Source organism: Saxophila tyrrhenica, assembly GCF_035928015.1.
Source record: "Saxophila tyrrhenica strain CCFEE 5935 chromosome Unknown scaffold_11, whole genome shotgun sequence".
Lineage (NCBI taxonomy): Eukaryota > Fungi > Ascomycota > Dothideomycetes > Mycosphaerellales > Extremaceae > Saxophila > Saxophila tyrrhenica.
This window is the reverse complement of record NW_027041743.1, coordinates 329,421-342,473: the sequence shown is the minus strand read 5'-3', so window position 1 is coordinate 342,473 and position 13,053 is coordinate 329,421. Positions and strand designations below refer to the sequence as shown.

General features: G+C 54.3%; 6 protein-coding genes across 6 annotated transcripts; 1 reads left to right on the top strand and 5 right to left on the bottom strand.

Annotated features, from left to right (window-relative positions):
- Window positions 1-12: 12 nt before the first annotated feature.
- Window positions 13-1,467, top strand: LTR77_007177 (uncharacterized protein; the record flags this gene model as incomplete). Its single annotated transcript, XM_064804414.1, has 6 exons — window positions 13-95; window positions 148-209; window positions 262-292; window positions 345-1,016; window positions 1,068-1,248; window positions 1,300-1,467. 6 exons carry the CDS (start codon window positions 13-15, stop codon window positions 1,465-1,467), a joined length of 1,197 nt encoding a protein of 398 aa, XP_064657184.1.
- A 277-nt stretch (window positions 1,468-1,744) lies between these two features.
- msp1 (mitochondrial dynamin GTPase Msp1) lies at window positions 1,745-4,576 on the bottom strand (the record flags this gene model as incomplete). The annotated part of the gene is made up of 1 exon (XM_064804413.1): window positions 1,745-4,576. One exon carries the CDS (start codon window positions 4,574-4,576, stop codon window positions 1,745-1,747), a length of 2,832 nt encoding a protein of 943 aa, XP_064657183.1.
- A 324-nt stretch (window positions 4,577-4,900) lies between these two features.
- Window positions 4,901-5,617, bottom strand: LTR77_007175 (uncharacterized protein; the record flags this gene model as incomplete). The annotated part of the gene is made up of 1 exon (XM_064804412.1): window positions 4,901-5,617. One exon carries the CDS (start codon window positions 5,615-5,617, stop codon window positions 4,901-4,903), a length of 717 nt encoding a protein of 238 aa, XP_064657182.1.
- A 2,021-nt stretch (window positions 5,618-7,638) lies between these two features.
- On the bottom strand, window positions 7,639-9,289 carry LTR77_007174 (uncharacterized protein; the record flags this gene model as incomplete). The annotated part of the gene is made up of 4 exons (XM_064804411.1): window positions 7,639-7,797; window positions 7,858-8,628; window positions 8,690-8,983; window positions 9,035-9,289. The coding sequence occupies 4 exons, from the start codon at window positions 9,287-9,289 to the stop codon at window positions 7,639-7,641; spliced, it is 1,479 nt and encodes a 492-aa protein (XP_064657181.1).
- A 756-nt stretch (window positions 9,290-10,045) lies between these two features.
- On the bottom strand, window positions 10,046-10,659 carry LTR77_007173 (uncharacterized protein; the record flags this gene model as incomplete). The annotated part of the gene is made up of 4 exons (XM_064804410.1): window positions 10,046-10,132; window positions 10,185-10,338; window positions 10,393-10,570; window positions 10,623-10,659. The coding sequence occupies 4 exons, from the start codon at window positions 10,657-10,659 to the stop codon at window positions 10,046-10,048; spliced, it is 456 nt and encodes a 151-aa protein (XP_064657180.1).
- A 415-nt stretch (window positions 10,660-11,074) lies between these two features.
- LTR77_007172 (uncharacterized protein) lies at window positions 11,075-12,948 on the bottom strand (the record flags this gene model as incomplete). The annotated part of the gene is made up of 2 exons (XM_064804409.1): window positions 11,075-12,460; window positions 12,517-12,948. 2 exons carry the CDS (start codon window positions 12,946-12,948, stop codon window positions 11,075-11,077), a joined length of 1,818 nt encoding a protein of 605 aa, XP_064657179.1.
- Between the last annotated feature and the right edge of the window lie 105 nt (window positions 12,949-13,053).

The window sequence follows — 13,053 nt, the reverse complement described above, 5'->3', positions numbered from 1 at the left end:
AGCAGGTTCATCATGGGCTTCGGCATTGGCATTCTGGTGACTTTAGTACCTCTGTATCAATCAGAAGTCAGCCCACCGGAAAGCAGAGGATTGATGTTAGTCGACTCGAATGTGTTGCTACATGGGCATAGCTGACTGTTACGGCAGGGTTGGGTTACACGGTGTCCTCATTGGCTTCTCCTATGCCCTGACTGGCTTCGTCACTTACGGTTCGTGGACATAGACGTACGCTGACTGGGAGAGAAGCTGACATCGATCAAGGTTGTTATTTCGCTCCGTACGGCGAGTTCCAGTATGCTCCCACATATCCCAAACCCCGAGCCAAACACTGACACCAACCCCAGGTGGCGCTTCCCCCTCGCAGTGCAATTAGTCCCCACCTCCATCCTCTTCATCGGCTCCTTCTGGCTCCCCTTCTCGCCCCGCTGGCTGTTGTCTCAAGGTCGCGCCGAAGCCGCATGGAAAGTAACCCAGAAACTCCACGCCAACAAGAAGGATCCCGAGGACAACTTCGCCCATGCCGAGTATAATCAGATGCAGGCGCAGATCGAGTTTGAGCGGAAACACAACGCCGTCGGAACGTTGGCGCAGGCGAAGCTGGCGTTCAGTCAGAAGAGCTTCCTGAAACGCCTTGGGCTAGGGTTTCTGGTGCAGTTCGGTAATCAGTGTACCGGGGCATTAGTGATCAACAACTACAACACCATCCTGTTCGCTGGACTCGGGATTACGGGCGCGATGCCGCTGCTCCTGCTTGGCTTCTTCAACCTTGTCACGGTACCCGGGAACCTGTTCAACGGACTGTTTATCGACCGCTTCGGCAGGCGGCGGTTCGTCTTGACCGGCTGTACTGGTATCATAATCTGCTTGTCCGGAGAGGCGGCCATCACTGCACAGTTCGTTGAGACTGGGTCGACCAACCAAGTAGGGCTTGGATGGGGTGTGGCGTTCATCTTCACCTACGTCGCCTTTTACTCGTCTTGTCTGGACGCCACCATGTACTTGGTGCCCTCGGAGATGTGAGTCCCTCGCCAGCCATGACCACGTAACATTATCACTGACGCTGTTAGCTTCCCAATGGTCATCCGCTCCTTTGGAATGAGCTTCTCCATAATGGGGCAATTCATCGCCACCGTCATCCTTCTCGAAGCAGCCCCAACAGCCTTCGCAAGAATCGGATACAAGTTCTGGGTCCTGCTGATATGCTTGACTTTCATATACGCCGTGCTCGTGTACTTCTTCTTGCCAGAGGTGAGTCTGCAATGCATAGGCTCGGCGTGCACTTTGCTGACATCAAGCTAGACCAAAGGAATGACACTGGAGGACATCAGCGTGCTGTTTGGCGACCCAGTGGAGCTGAGCTTCGAGCAAGCTCTCAACAAGCAGGAGCATCACGAGTATGGCGACGAAGGTGTGATGGGTGAGAAGCGGGAGGGTGAGCAGGTCGAGAGTATATCCCTCGACAGATAGATGGACCTAGGGGACGGCTAGAACTAGAAGATAAACGATTGTAGCAATGCATCGGTTTGTGCTCGACTAGATAAACACCCGGGCTTATCTTGAATCTCGCGGCTGCATTCTCGAGTGAACAAGGGAGAACAGAAGGCCACAGCGACGCCTTCATCAAACAACGTAACATTGAAGCAAAGCGGAGACACACATTCTACAGAATGACCTACAAACTGAACCACTGGTATCATATCCCCAATACACAACGCCTTTGCATCTCCATGCCAAATCCAGTCCATCAGAACAAGCCCCAGCCCCGTCTCTTCTTGCTCTCCTCCCCTCTGCCAGCCTGCCTCTTCTCCCTCGCCTCAAGATGCCTCAGACTCTCCATCTCCTTCAAGACATGCTCCAACCCTTCCTTCCTCCTTACAAGATCCAAGTGTCTTCTAATCTTCGGATCTTCACGCGCAAAGCGCTCGACAGTCGATTCGTCAAGGCTTCTGAATTCCTGCTCCAGCCGTCTCGGGAACTGGTAGTAGTACTTGCTCAGCAACTCCGCATCCAAGAACAAGTCGGCGGTGGTGGTGAGTTTGTCCGCAACAGCGTCTAGGAAGACTTCCGGACAGTGATACTTGTTCTTCGGGTTGGCGCATTGTCTGCTCTTGATCGCGGCAAGACGCATGCGAAGGATATCGGAGCGGTCGCGGAGGAAGAGCGCTTCACGGCCTTTCTTGAGCAAAGCAGCCGAGAAGCCGCCAGCTCCTCCAACGCTGCCATTCTCGAGAACGACGTCGCCATTACGGACCTTGTCGATGAAGGTGATGACGTCCTTGGCCTTTCTCCTGCCTCCAATCTGCTCTTCGACGACTTTCATCGCGCTCTCGCAGTCTTTGAGCTCGTGCTTTAGCACTTCAGAGATGTTATCTCTGCCGCGCTTCCACTCGGCGTCGTCGACTTCGACGCGGTATTTGTAGGGCTTGACGCAGATTTCGAGCTCGTCGGAAGTCTCAAAGCTGAGGTCGCGGAGGATGTTCTCAGAAGCTTCGGTGATTGCCTTCACCGCAAAGGGATGTGCGTTGAAGGTGCTGTTGCTGACCAAGCCCTGCACATTCTCCTGCACCGCCTGCGCTGCGACACCAGTCGCGAGACGTCCGATCCCGAGCTTGGTCAAAGTCGAAGTACTGGCGTCGAGCTTCAGATTCCAGAGTGGCATGTTCTCAGGTTCTGCTTTTGGCAGCGACTCCAAGGGCTCGTGGACACCCTCTTGCAGCTCATCCTTGGGTTGTAACGACTCGACCGGCTTGTTCCAATAGCGTTGTGCAAGCAGGTTCAATACCTGCTGGTCAAGCTCGCGCTTCACAATCTCTCGTACATCCTTTCGGCCAAAGCTGTCGGAGAAGCCCTTGAACGAGTGCTTGAAAGCATCCAGACTCTCCGCCAAGTAGCTCTCGGCAGACAAAGGTCGCTCGTTGTACTGCACTTTGAACTCATACGTCGCCTCCGCAAGCTCGTGCTGTATCGCTTCACTCGTCGATGCTAGCGAGGCAGACATCGTAGACTCAAGAACATGCATAAGCTTCTTCCGCAAGTTCGGCGTACCAGTGAGCACGCGCGACCGCTCTCCATAGGCGTCTGGATGCGCATTGAAATATGCAGATTCATTCTTCGTGATTGCATTGAGAATGTTGGCAGATCCACGCTTGAACAGCGATCTTGACTCCTGCGGTATCTTGCAGACGACTCCCACATATCCTAGGCGAAGTGGATAGTTCTTATCCGCCAGAATGGATGCACCTCGTTGCGGGTCCACCAGATCCATCTTCGTGACTACACCAATAGTCCGCTCTCCTCGAGGGTCTACTCTGCGTGACGCACGAAGCGCAGTCGAGTTCGCAAGATCCACGTCCGCTGCGGAAATGGCGAGGATGACATTAGGCGGTTGAATGTACTTCTCGCAAAGCTCCTGTATCTTGACCTTCAGCTCTGTAGGTTGGTCGAATGCCTCAACCTGAATGTAGCCTGGCAAATCGATAAGGCTGAGGTCGGGCACATTGGGACTGCTGATTCGAAGCTGGATCGGATCATCGCTGACGCAGTCCTTCTCCGGCACTGCGAGATTGAGGTCTGTGAGTGTCTTCTGTATCTGGCTGAAGTCTGTAATCTTGCCCAGACCAAGTGCTGGAAACTCGCCATACTCGGCATGCGACTTTGGTGTGTTGACCAGCGTAAGCTCGATGGGGCGGCGGGTGACCATATTGGAGCCTTTGGGCAGAAACTCGTGTCCAACAATGGCTTCAAGGACCGAGGATTTGCCTGACGACTGAGATCCCACCACAACGATCGAGGGTAGAGTTAGAGTCTCCGACTGCCCGATAGTCTGTAGAAGTGACCGTATCTCAATCATCTTCCGCGTAAGCATCATCATCTGCTCATCCCTCGCAGCCGTATCCTCACTGCGCTGATCCTCCTCGCCATCTGCATCCATCGCGAACGCCGTTGCAGTTGCCGCTCCAGCTCCAGCCCCAGCAGCACCGACATTGCTCTGCTTAGGCTCATTCGGCCCGCCACCGCCGCCCTGTCCGTCCCCACCACCCTCTTTCCTCGCCCTGCCCTCGTAGGTATCTTTCATCCACTGTGGCATCTGCACTCCACTCACATCCTCCTTGGTCTTATCCCAACCCCTACTCATCTGCTCGAAGATCCCACCCGCGCCTTCCATCACCCCAGTAGCCGTAGCATTTGCTGTGTCTCTCGCCTTGCCAAACGTATCCAGTGCCCACGTTCCTGCCTTTCCAGCTTGGTACTGGATATACGCCACCCCACCCAGCATCACGGCGCCCATCACCGCAGGTACACGGATGAGCTTCATCGCCAACTGCGGTATGACCCGCGCGAACGAGGCATGCCTGACAGCTGGGAGGTTGTGGATCGCGTTCGTTCCAAGCGGCCATCTTCGCTGCGCGGTTCGTGCTGCCGGCCTGACGCTGTTTGTGAGAGTCGTGTAGGAGAGGAGTCGGCGGCCAGCACGAGCGCCGCCGGGTATTGAGCGGGCTACATCTGGTGGTAGTCTCTGCCTGCCAGCTTTCGGGACAGAAGAGGCGAGGCGCGAGGACAGCAGCCTCGTAGTCATGGTCGCCTCATCGGGCTTGGTCAATTAGCCCGTGGAAGTGTCGGATGATCCCAAGAAGTAGTACGGTATACGAGGTTGAATGTACAGCTGCAAGTGTTTACTCGACGTGGGTGACGATGTTGCAACGGCAAGCCGACTTTACCCGAAATACCGCCGAACGTTGACTTAGATCTGACTTCGAGTGCAACTTATCTTGATCGCTCAGAACATCCTCGCAAGTGAGCAGCCACAGGGTATCATTATGCTACATAAATGACATGACATGATCAAATCAACGCTCGTATCGCTCGAACGCCCAACGCACGAGCCCAAAATCCATATTCATCATAACCCTCCATGTCCCTTACGATCAACCGGACTCTTCGTCCCCATTTCCGCACGGTGCTCCTTATCCGGCAGCTCCACCAGCGGATAACTGGCCATCTCAGGTATTCCCTCGTTCGACAACTCCTGGGCCCCTCCCGGCGTCCCTGGCGCGCCTCGTGGACTCCCAAGTCGACTGTCGTGGTCGTGGAAATAGTCGTTGCTCGGGAGCTCCTTGGTTGCAATGTCCGCGAGTCCGTGGGATGATCCTGGTGCTCCGGAGTACTCTGGGAGTTGGTTACGCTTCGCTTTTCGACGCCGCAGGCACATCAAAATGCCAACGACTGCGGCGATGACGCCGAACGCTACGCCGCCAACGACGCCTCCTGCGATGGCGCCCACATTCGTCCCGTCGCCTTGGTCGTTAGAGTGAGTGTGGCTTGGTGTCGGGGCTGTCGACGCTGAAGATGTCGAGATCGTGCTTGGCGTGGATGAAGTCGAAGATGGAGGTGAGGATGAAGTCGAGCTTGACGTGCCCTTCGTGCTGGTTTGTATTGTGGTCGGCTTCCTCGTTGTCCGTTGCTTCGTGCAAAGATCTAGGCTGTAGTAGCCCCATGTGGAGTTGTAACACTTTCCACCATTCCCAACAATGGCTCCTGGAGCTGCATCTGGGTCGCATGGACCGTTCCTATGACCAGGTCCATAGAGCGTGACTGTGGTGAGGTTAGCTAACGCCATCCCGGGCGAGAAAGGGGTCTAGCTCACTGGCACAGCCTGGATCCAGGTCTACGATTTTAAAGCTTGTGTAGTTGCCTTGCCGAGTGAATGGTGTACATTCTCCGTCCGGATAACCGTTTGGCCCATTCCATTCGTTCAAAGAGACTTTACAGTTCGCGTCGGAGAAGGTCTCGATATGTGATGCCCCGCAATGTGATAGAAGAAGGACAAAGGCCGCAAGGCTGCGAGCCGTGGAGCTGACCAGCATGACGTTGGAGGGTGCGGAAGATCAGGACAGCGCCACCACTTCTCTTACTGCGACAAACACATGTACAGACGCAGGAACGCAATGAGACGCCACGATGCCACGCTGGAAGTATAGCAAAAGCAGACGCAAGAAGAGAGGAAAAGAAAGCTGTCAGCGGAGGCTTTGATAGTGCCCCAACTCCCACCTTGAACCCATGCCCATGCTGCAGGCGAACAACCTGCACGGCTGCAAGGCTGTGAGGAACCATGCCCCCCCTCGTCCCGGCCGAAATCTCAGAACAGGCAATTTGCCCACCGGTAGTGAGAAGTCAGGCCTTCGGAAGCACGACACGAGCGCAGACTTCGCTAAGAGAATTCCAACAAGGAGCCGGCAGTGGCGCTTTGCTGTTTCAGTCCGCTGTCGTTATCGCTGGCGTCCGGCCATTGGTTCCTCTCAGCAGTAAGCAAGCTTATGCATACTTCCCCTGTTCACGCAGCGCCTTCGTGATCTGGCAATTTATATTTCAGCTGGTCCCCGTCAGCCTCCTTCAGAATGTTGCCGCGATATCGGTCAATCTTGCTGGAGCCGCTTTGTTTGATATTGCAATGGACGCCTGACTCGTGCTATCGTGCTTCCAGATCGAGAGTCCAGAATTGCAGGCGCAAGGGAAGCCTGATCGGACGACAGGTCACAATAACAGCTTCGAAAACCTCTCAGCTGCAGTATCGGTGTTCCCGCAATTCCATCGAATCCTGGAAACGTACAGTGCGAAGTAACAGTCCTTGATAACGTACAGTACCTTTTGATAGCAAGTACTACTAAGGTACAGTATGTTTTAGTCATATGCACAGGCGTTGGTCACGCAGGGAATGGCCTTCGCTTACATGTGGAGGCGGGCCTCGAGTTCTAGGTCTTACAACCGGTGTGCCGGTATATGCAGACTTGTGCTGATCCCTCAGATCGATACTGCTTCCAATCTAAATCTCAAGACCTCTCGTGGACAGACACCTTTCAGGAGGCGATTTCGAGCCTGCAAAGAGCTGGTTTAACGGCAAGGCCGACTTCCGACATCACGAGAACATGTCCTGAACGATGGGAAGCGCCGTCGACCATCATGCGCATGCCTTTGAAGGAAGCACTGGTGCAGAGGTCGAGATAGTCTATGTCTAGCAGGGTCCCGGCTCTAGGATCCGATCAGCTCCTGTCAACCCAATCCTTTCGAAAGAGATATCCCACAACTCCTCCGCATATGACCGATCGCACGCCCAAGTCGCATGACCCGGCTCCAGCGCATCGTACCGCACCGCACACCCCAGCCTGGCTTGAGATGATCCGCAACAGGTACTTCCACTTCCAGATATTTCGCCGCCGCAGCCTGTACCGTGGTTGCTGCGCCTTGCTCCAAGCTCATTAAGTTGTGCTTGGCTGCCATAGGAGGTACGATCTATGCGTACAACCATGACGGTATCGGACAAGACTCCCGAATGCAGACCTCCAGGTCGAAGATCAGTTCTGATACCTCGTGAATGTAGGAGCCGCATACCCTGGACGCCGTAGCGGCGTTTGATGTCGTTGGCCGTGTATACGCTCGCGAGCTTGCTTGCGGAATACGCTTTTACGTGATCGTGGGCAGTGTGTCCGAAACTCAGCTCGGAGAACTTCGGTGGGTAGTTTCAATGAGCCCCGGATGATACAGCGGAAACTCGCGAGTGAAAGTCTAGTGACGCGGAACGGGGAAACGGCGGCCTCAACAGCTGGAACGGCAGGAGGCGGCCTAGATGATTCCCTTCGACATCTATTGTGCAGCCGCCTCCAGCGAGCACACCAACGGCTTCTTTTGCCACAACGTATAGATGCTTTGCTCCGCCCAGTTTTCGCTCTCCACAGACAGCTGGATGTCGAACTGGAAGAGCACGGTCGCAAGCAGTAATCGCATCTCATGCCATGCAAGATTCTGGGATCGATTTGATTAGTCTCAGGCTCTATTGCAATATCCAAATCAGGGAGAACTCACCTTGCCCAAGCAATCACGCGGCCCCACTGAGAACGGCTCAAGAGCGTTGAGTTGATCTTTTGCAAACTCAAGGTCCTTCAGCCAGCGCTGGGGATGGAACTCATCCGGCTTGGAGAAGTGCTCTTCCATTCGATAGGTTGCCAGCTGGTGCACACCGACAACCGTTCCAGCAGGCACCCACTCGCCGCAAATCGCAAGACCGCCTTTTGGTACGATTCGTGGTAGTATGGCTGGCACTGGTGGATACATCCGCATCCCTTCTTGAAGTACAGCATGGAGGTAGGGCAGGCGAGCTAGGCTTTCAAATGTGAGCTCCTCAGTCGAAAAGAATTGTGATCGGAGTTCTTCCTTCAGTCGGGAGAGATAAGCAGGGTTGCGCAGAAGGTGATACGTCGTTCCCGACAATGCTGTGGCTGTGGTCTCTGTGCCCGCAATCATGAACACTGATGCATTCGAGAAATTTCTTTCTAGCGATGTGCCACTGATATCGCTCTTCTGCAATATGTGGCTCCAGAGGTCTGGATGATCAGGCTCTCGTTGCAGACGCTTTCGCACTCGTGCTGTGGAGTATTCCCAATGTTCCTTGTCGAGTCTTCTGACTGCGGGAAGTCTCATGAGGATGCGGTCGATAAGCAACCTCGGTGTTGGCCCAAGCAGACGAAGGCCACGAAGAGCGGTGACTGCGCTGAGCCAAGCGAAGATGGTCTGCACCCATGGTGTGTACTCCTCATTCTCCAGCATGTTCAGACTCTCGCCAAAGGTGAGGTCGGCCTGGAACGATTCAGCGACATCGATTTATTAAGAAAGGTCCGGTCTTTGAGAAGCAGCTTACCATTATATCAAACGTCGTCAGGTTGTAGAACTTTACCAAATCGGCCTTGTTGCCTGCGATCGCTTGCTCACGAAGTTTTCCGCCCAGCTTCGTCGCCCAGCTCTTTAGTAGCGGTTCCTGGTCGCGCAACGATCTTTCGCTGAAGCCGGCAGACATGATCTTGCGCTCCTGTTTGTGAGCGGCCTCATCGTCGATACCCAGGATAGAATCCACGCCGTTGTAAGGCGGTTGGTAGAACAACTTGTCCTTGGCCGGAGGTGCGGCATGACCCTTGCGTGGCCCGTATATATCGTGCTAGGCCTGGGCTCCTCCAGCAAAGCTGAGGGTGGTTGGTCCCGTGCGGACGATTGGGCCGTAGACTCGGTGCAAGTCGATGTGGTCAATGCCATCTCGTCCAGCCATCATCTCCCATATCCGCGGAACATTGCTGAGCGCTCTGATGCGTGGACCCGGGATCTTTCGCAGAGGGCTGATGTAGAGGTTGTAGATGCCGCTGACGACAACCCAGAAGACAAAGATTGAAATACTAAGGAAGAGGATGCTCTCAAGATCCATCATGCTTTCTAGCGCTTTAAACACTGGTAGTCTCGAATCTTCCATGGTAAATATTAAGTGGAAGATGGAGTTGAGTTGCGGACGACTTAGAATATAGCGAACGTGCACAGTACGGAGATCAACCAAGAGTTCTTACCAATCTGCCCTCATCTCATGGACCCGTCACTCCGGCCAGTAGAAAGCGAGAGCGAACGAGCGGCAAGGAGACACAGTTGCCACTATTGCCACAATGTTTTGCTTGTTAATGATCCGTAGGATGGTTGGCATGAGGCAGGTGAGTAAACGCTTCGCAAGATTGAACAGATTGGGTCGGTTTCGCTTTGCGGAGTGCTTTGGGGCCGAGTCGCACGCTGAGTGAATCCTTCGCAGTCCTGAAGGCTTAGCGCAGCGATGTTGTCGCCGGGTGTTCGGGACAGTGAGAGTATTAGAATCATTCAGTATAGCCAATGTGGATGCGCAGTCATGACGGGCGACTTACAGGCGCACAAGACCGACCGACCAAAACAGCGAGCTTCGTCCCTGTCTGCGCATCTCCGGGATCGAAGTCTACTCCTGACCCAACGGGTGTTATCCCGTTCATATCAGCCAGCCAGGCCAGCTTCTTGACGCGCATCGAAATGCGCTACAAGCACAGTCCACCGCATACCATGTAACTCGAAGGCAGAAAGTCAAGCCGAGATTGTTAGGAAGTTGAAGTCTTGGAGAGCCAGCATGAAGTGAATCCGAGTAGCCACACTAGCTTCTGGGCGATACATCATCCCCATCTGTCCACTGTGCCCGAAACGTCACAGAGCCCAGGTTTTACTGCATGTACAGCTGGACAGCTCTCGCGGTCAATGCCGCCAATGTGAGCGAGCTGAGCGCAAACACCTGGAACCTCGCCATGATCTGATCACATTGGTCAGTATTGTCGCCTTACGTGCTTTCAAATGACACCTACCGGGTTCGCAATAGCATGGACAAGGCTATGCACCACTCGCAAGCATACATAGGCCCAAGCCAGTCCAACCGTCAGCCTGTCATGGGCTTGAAGCTGCATCAACGCGACGAGAATGGCGTAGAACTTGGTTGGTTGTTCATGCAGATGGTTGTAGCTGGCTACGATTAGACACAACGGATGGTCGAGTCGTGCTTGGGGCTGGACTCACTTGTCTGCCTTCCAGCGAGCGTTATGCGGGATGACCGAGTTCATTTCCTGGATCGTCATCTCGGGTCGTATCTTGAGTTTGTTCTGGCTTGTCCCCTTGTTCAGTGCTGGGATTCTAACGGCGTACATCCACACTTCCATCACCAGCGTCCAACCGCAGAGTGAGACGACAGGGCCAACTCGACATTGTGTCAGCATAGTTTGCACCGGGTTGACGGCGAGAGGACTCACTGAGGGGCGATGCGCCGGTGGCCAGGACGGGAGGCATGATTGCGGTGTTGTTCGGTGTATCTTGACTTTTGTTATAAGAAGAAAGTTGATGTCGCCGAGTGGGTGTCCGAGTAATAGTGCGGCCGGATGCCAATGTCGCTGTTGCCTCGGCTACTGAGAAGCTTTCTAAATCTGGTGTGAGATGGAAGCATTTTCTGGCTGGTGGACGGACACAAGCCGCGCTGGCCCTGTCTACATGAAAGCGGCCGCATTTATGGGGAGAAGTAAGGCCTATGGTGACACAGTCGCAGCATTGGGCGCTCGAGGATTCGAATGTATAGCGGAGAAGCACCTCAGGCTGGCTGACGACACTGGCCTTCTTTGTTGCTTGAATATGTCGAGGTAACACATCAACTTTTGGTCCTCAGAAGGCGTGCTCGAATGACTGCAACCTGCCTATGCCCGCAGCATAATCACACCGCTCCTGCGCCGTCCGCCCTCAAGAAGTCGAAGTCTGCCCCAAGCTCCGCCTGGTTGACCCTCGACTCGTATAGGCCTCTATAGCCTCTTTTTGGCTTTGTGCTTCTTCCCTGCGCGAACCCAGTCTCCTTCAACGACGCTTTTCTTTTCTCAATCCTCTCTTCAATCACATTCTTCTCCACCGCAAGTATTAGCTCTCTTTTCTCTGCATCCAATCCAATGATATCTCCATTCTCCACAATTCCGAAGATGCTGTCCGCTACTGCCGACTCTGGCGAGACGTGGAGGACGATTGTACCGCCAGCTGTTCCAGACATCCTTCCGTCGGAGATGCGGAGCATGTCTTTCACACCCTGATTTCCCAGCTTTCGAGGTATCGGGATCACGCCTGCTTCTGGCATGCCTGGGTTGCCGACCGGGCCTATGCTTTTCAGGACCAAGACTGAGTCTTTTGTTACAGGTAGCTCGGGGTCGTCTATTCGTTTGGCCAGATCTGCGGTATTCTCAAACACCACGGCAGGGCCAGAATGGGACAGCAGGCGCCTCTCTTTCGAGGCCGAAGCTTTGATTACAGCGCCATTCGGGGCCAGGTTGCCCTGAAGGACAATGAGCGAAGATTTCGGGTACAGCGGATCCGAAAGCGAACGTATGATGGAAGAAGAGTACGGGAACGGCTTGAATGGAGTGGCATCCAGCTCTTCGCCGATCGTCCTGCCAGACACAGTCTTCGCGTTGAGATGCAGGAGCGGGCGGAGGGTGTGCATCAGCGCGAGCATGCCACCGGCATTGTGGAAATCAGTCATGTAGTTATCGCCACTTGGCTTGAGGTCGACTAGGAGCGGAACGTTGCGGCCGATCTCGTCGACAGTCTGGAGCGTGACTTCGCCAGCAACGGCTGGATGGCGATTGATAATGGCCATGAGATGGACGATAGCGTTCGTCGAGCCACCGATAGCTTGCAGTACAGTGACGGCATTCAAGAAGCTCTCCTTGCTCAGGACGTCCTGCGGTTTCCGCTTCGAAGCCGCCACCTCGACAGCTCTTCCACCAGTTGCTTCAGCCACTCTGAGTCGTGCTGAGGAGACGGCTGGTGCAGTGGCGCTGTTGAAAGGCATCATTCCCAGAGCGACAGCAATGCAAGCCATGGTACTTGCGGTTCCCATCACACCACAGGTCCCGCCTGTAGGCGCAAGCTCGCTGTTGATGTCCGAGATCTCCTCGATGTCGATCTCTCCAGCACGGTAAGCGGCCCAATTGTTTCTGCAGTCAGTGCAAGCGCCTATACGAGTACCTTTGTTCGAGCCGGGCATCATTGGGCCGGTGACAAGAGGTAAGACTGGCTTGTTTGCAGAAATACCACCCATTAGTTGCGCCGGGACCTAGAAAGAGTCGTCAACCTCTATTCCGACTACTTGAGGTCAGTTGTCTGACACACCGTCTTGTCACAGCCCCCTATCATGATCACAGCATCAACCGGCTGAGCAGCAACCATTTCCTCCGTGTCCATGCTCATCAAGTTTCTGAGATACATGCTTGTCGGACTTGAGAAAGACTCATGTAAGCTAATGGTAGGAAACTCGATCGCCAGCCCGCCATTGAGTTGAACGCCGCGCTTCGCGGCCTCAATGAGTTGCGGTACGTTGGCATGGCATGGGTTGAAAGCCGAGAAAGTGTTGATGATTCCAACGATGGGTCGTGATAGAGCGTCTTCACCGAAACCAGCGGCTTTTATGAAAGCTTTCCGGAGGAAGAGTGAGAAGTGTGCGTCGCCATATGAGGCGAGGCCTTGTCGAAGACCTGTTGCGGAATTTATTGGTGTGGAAAGGTCATAGTCCGAGTTGGGAGGCTGTGACTGGTTGCTGTCCATTGCGTGATCTTTGATAGCCCTTTTCCAACCACCAGCGCAGGTGCGTGTCGAGTCCCTTGTTCGTGTAAGATGTCGGTAAATTGAGGAGATTCATCCGGCTATAAC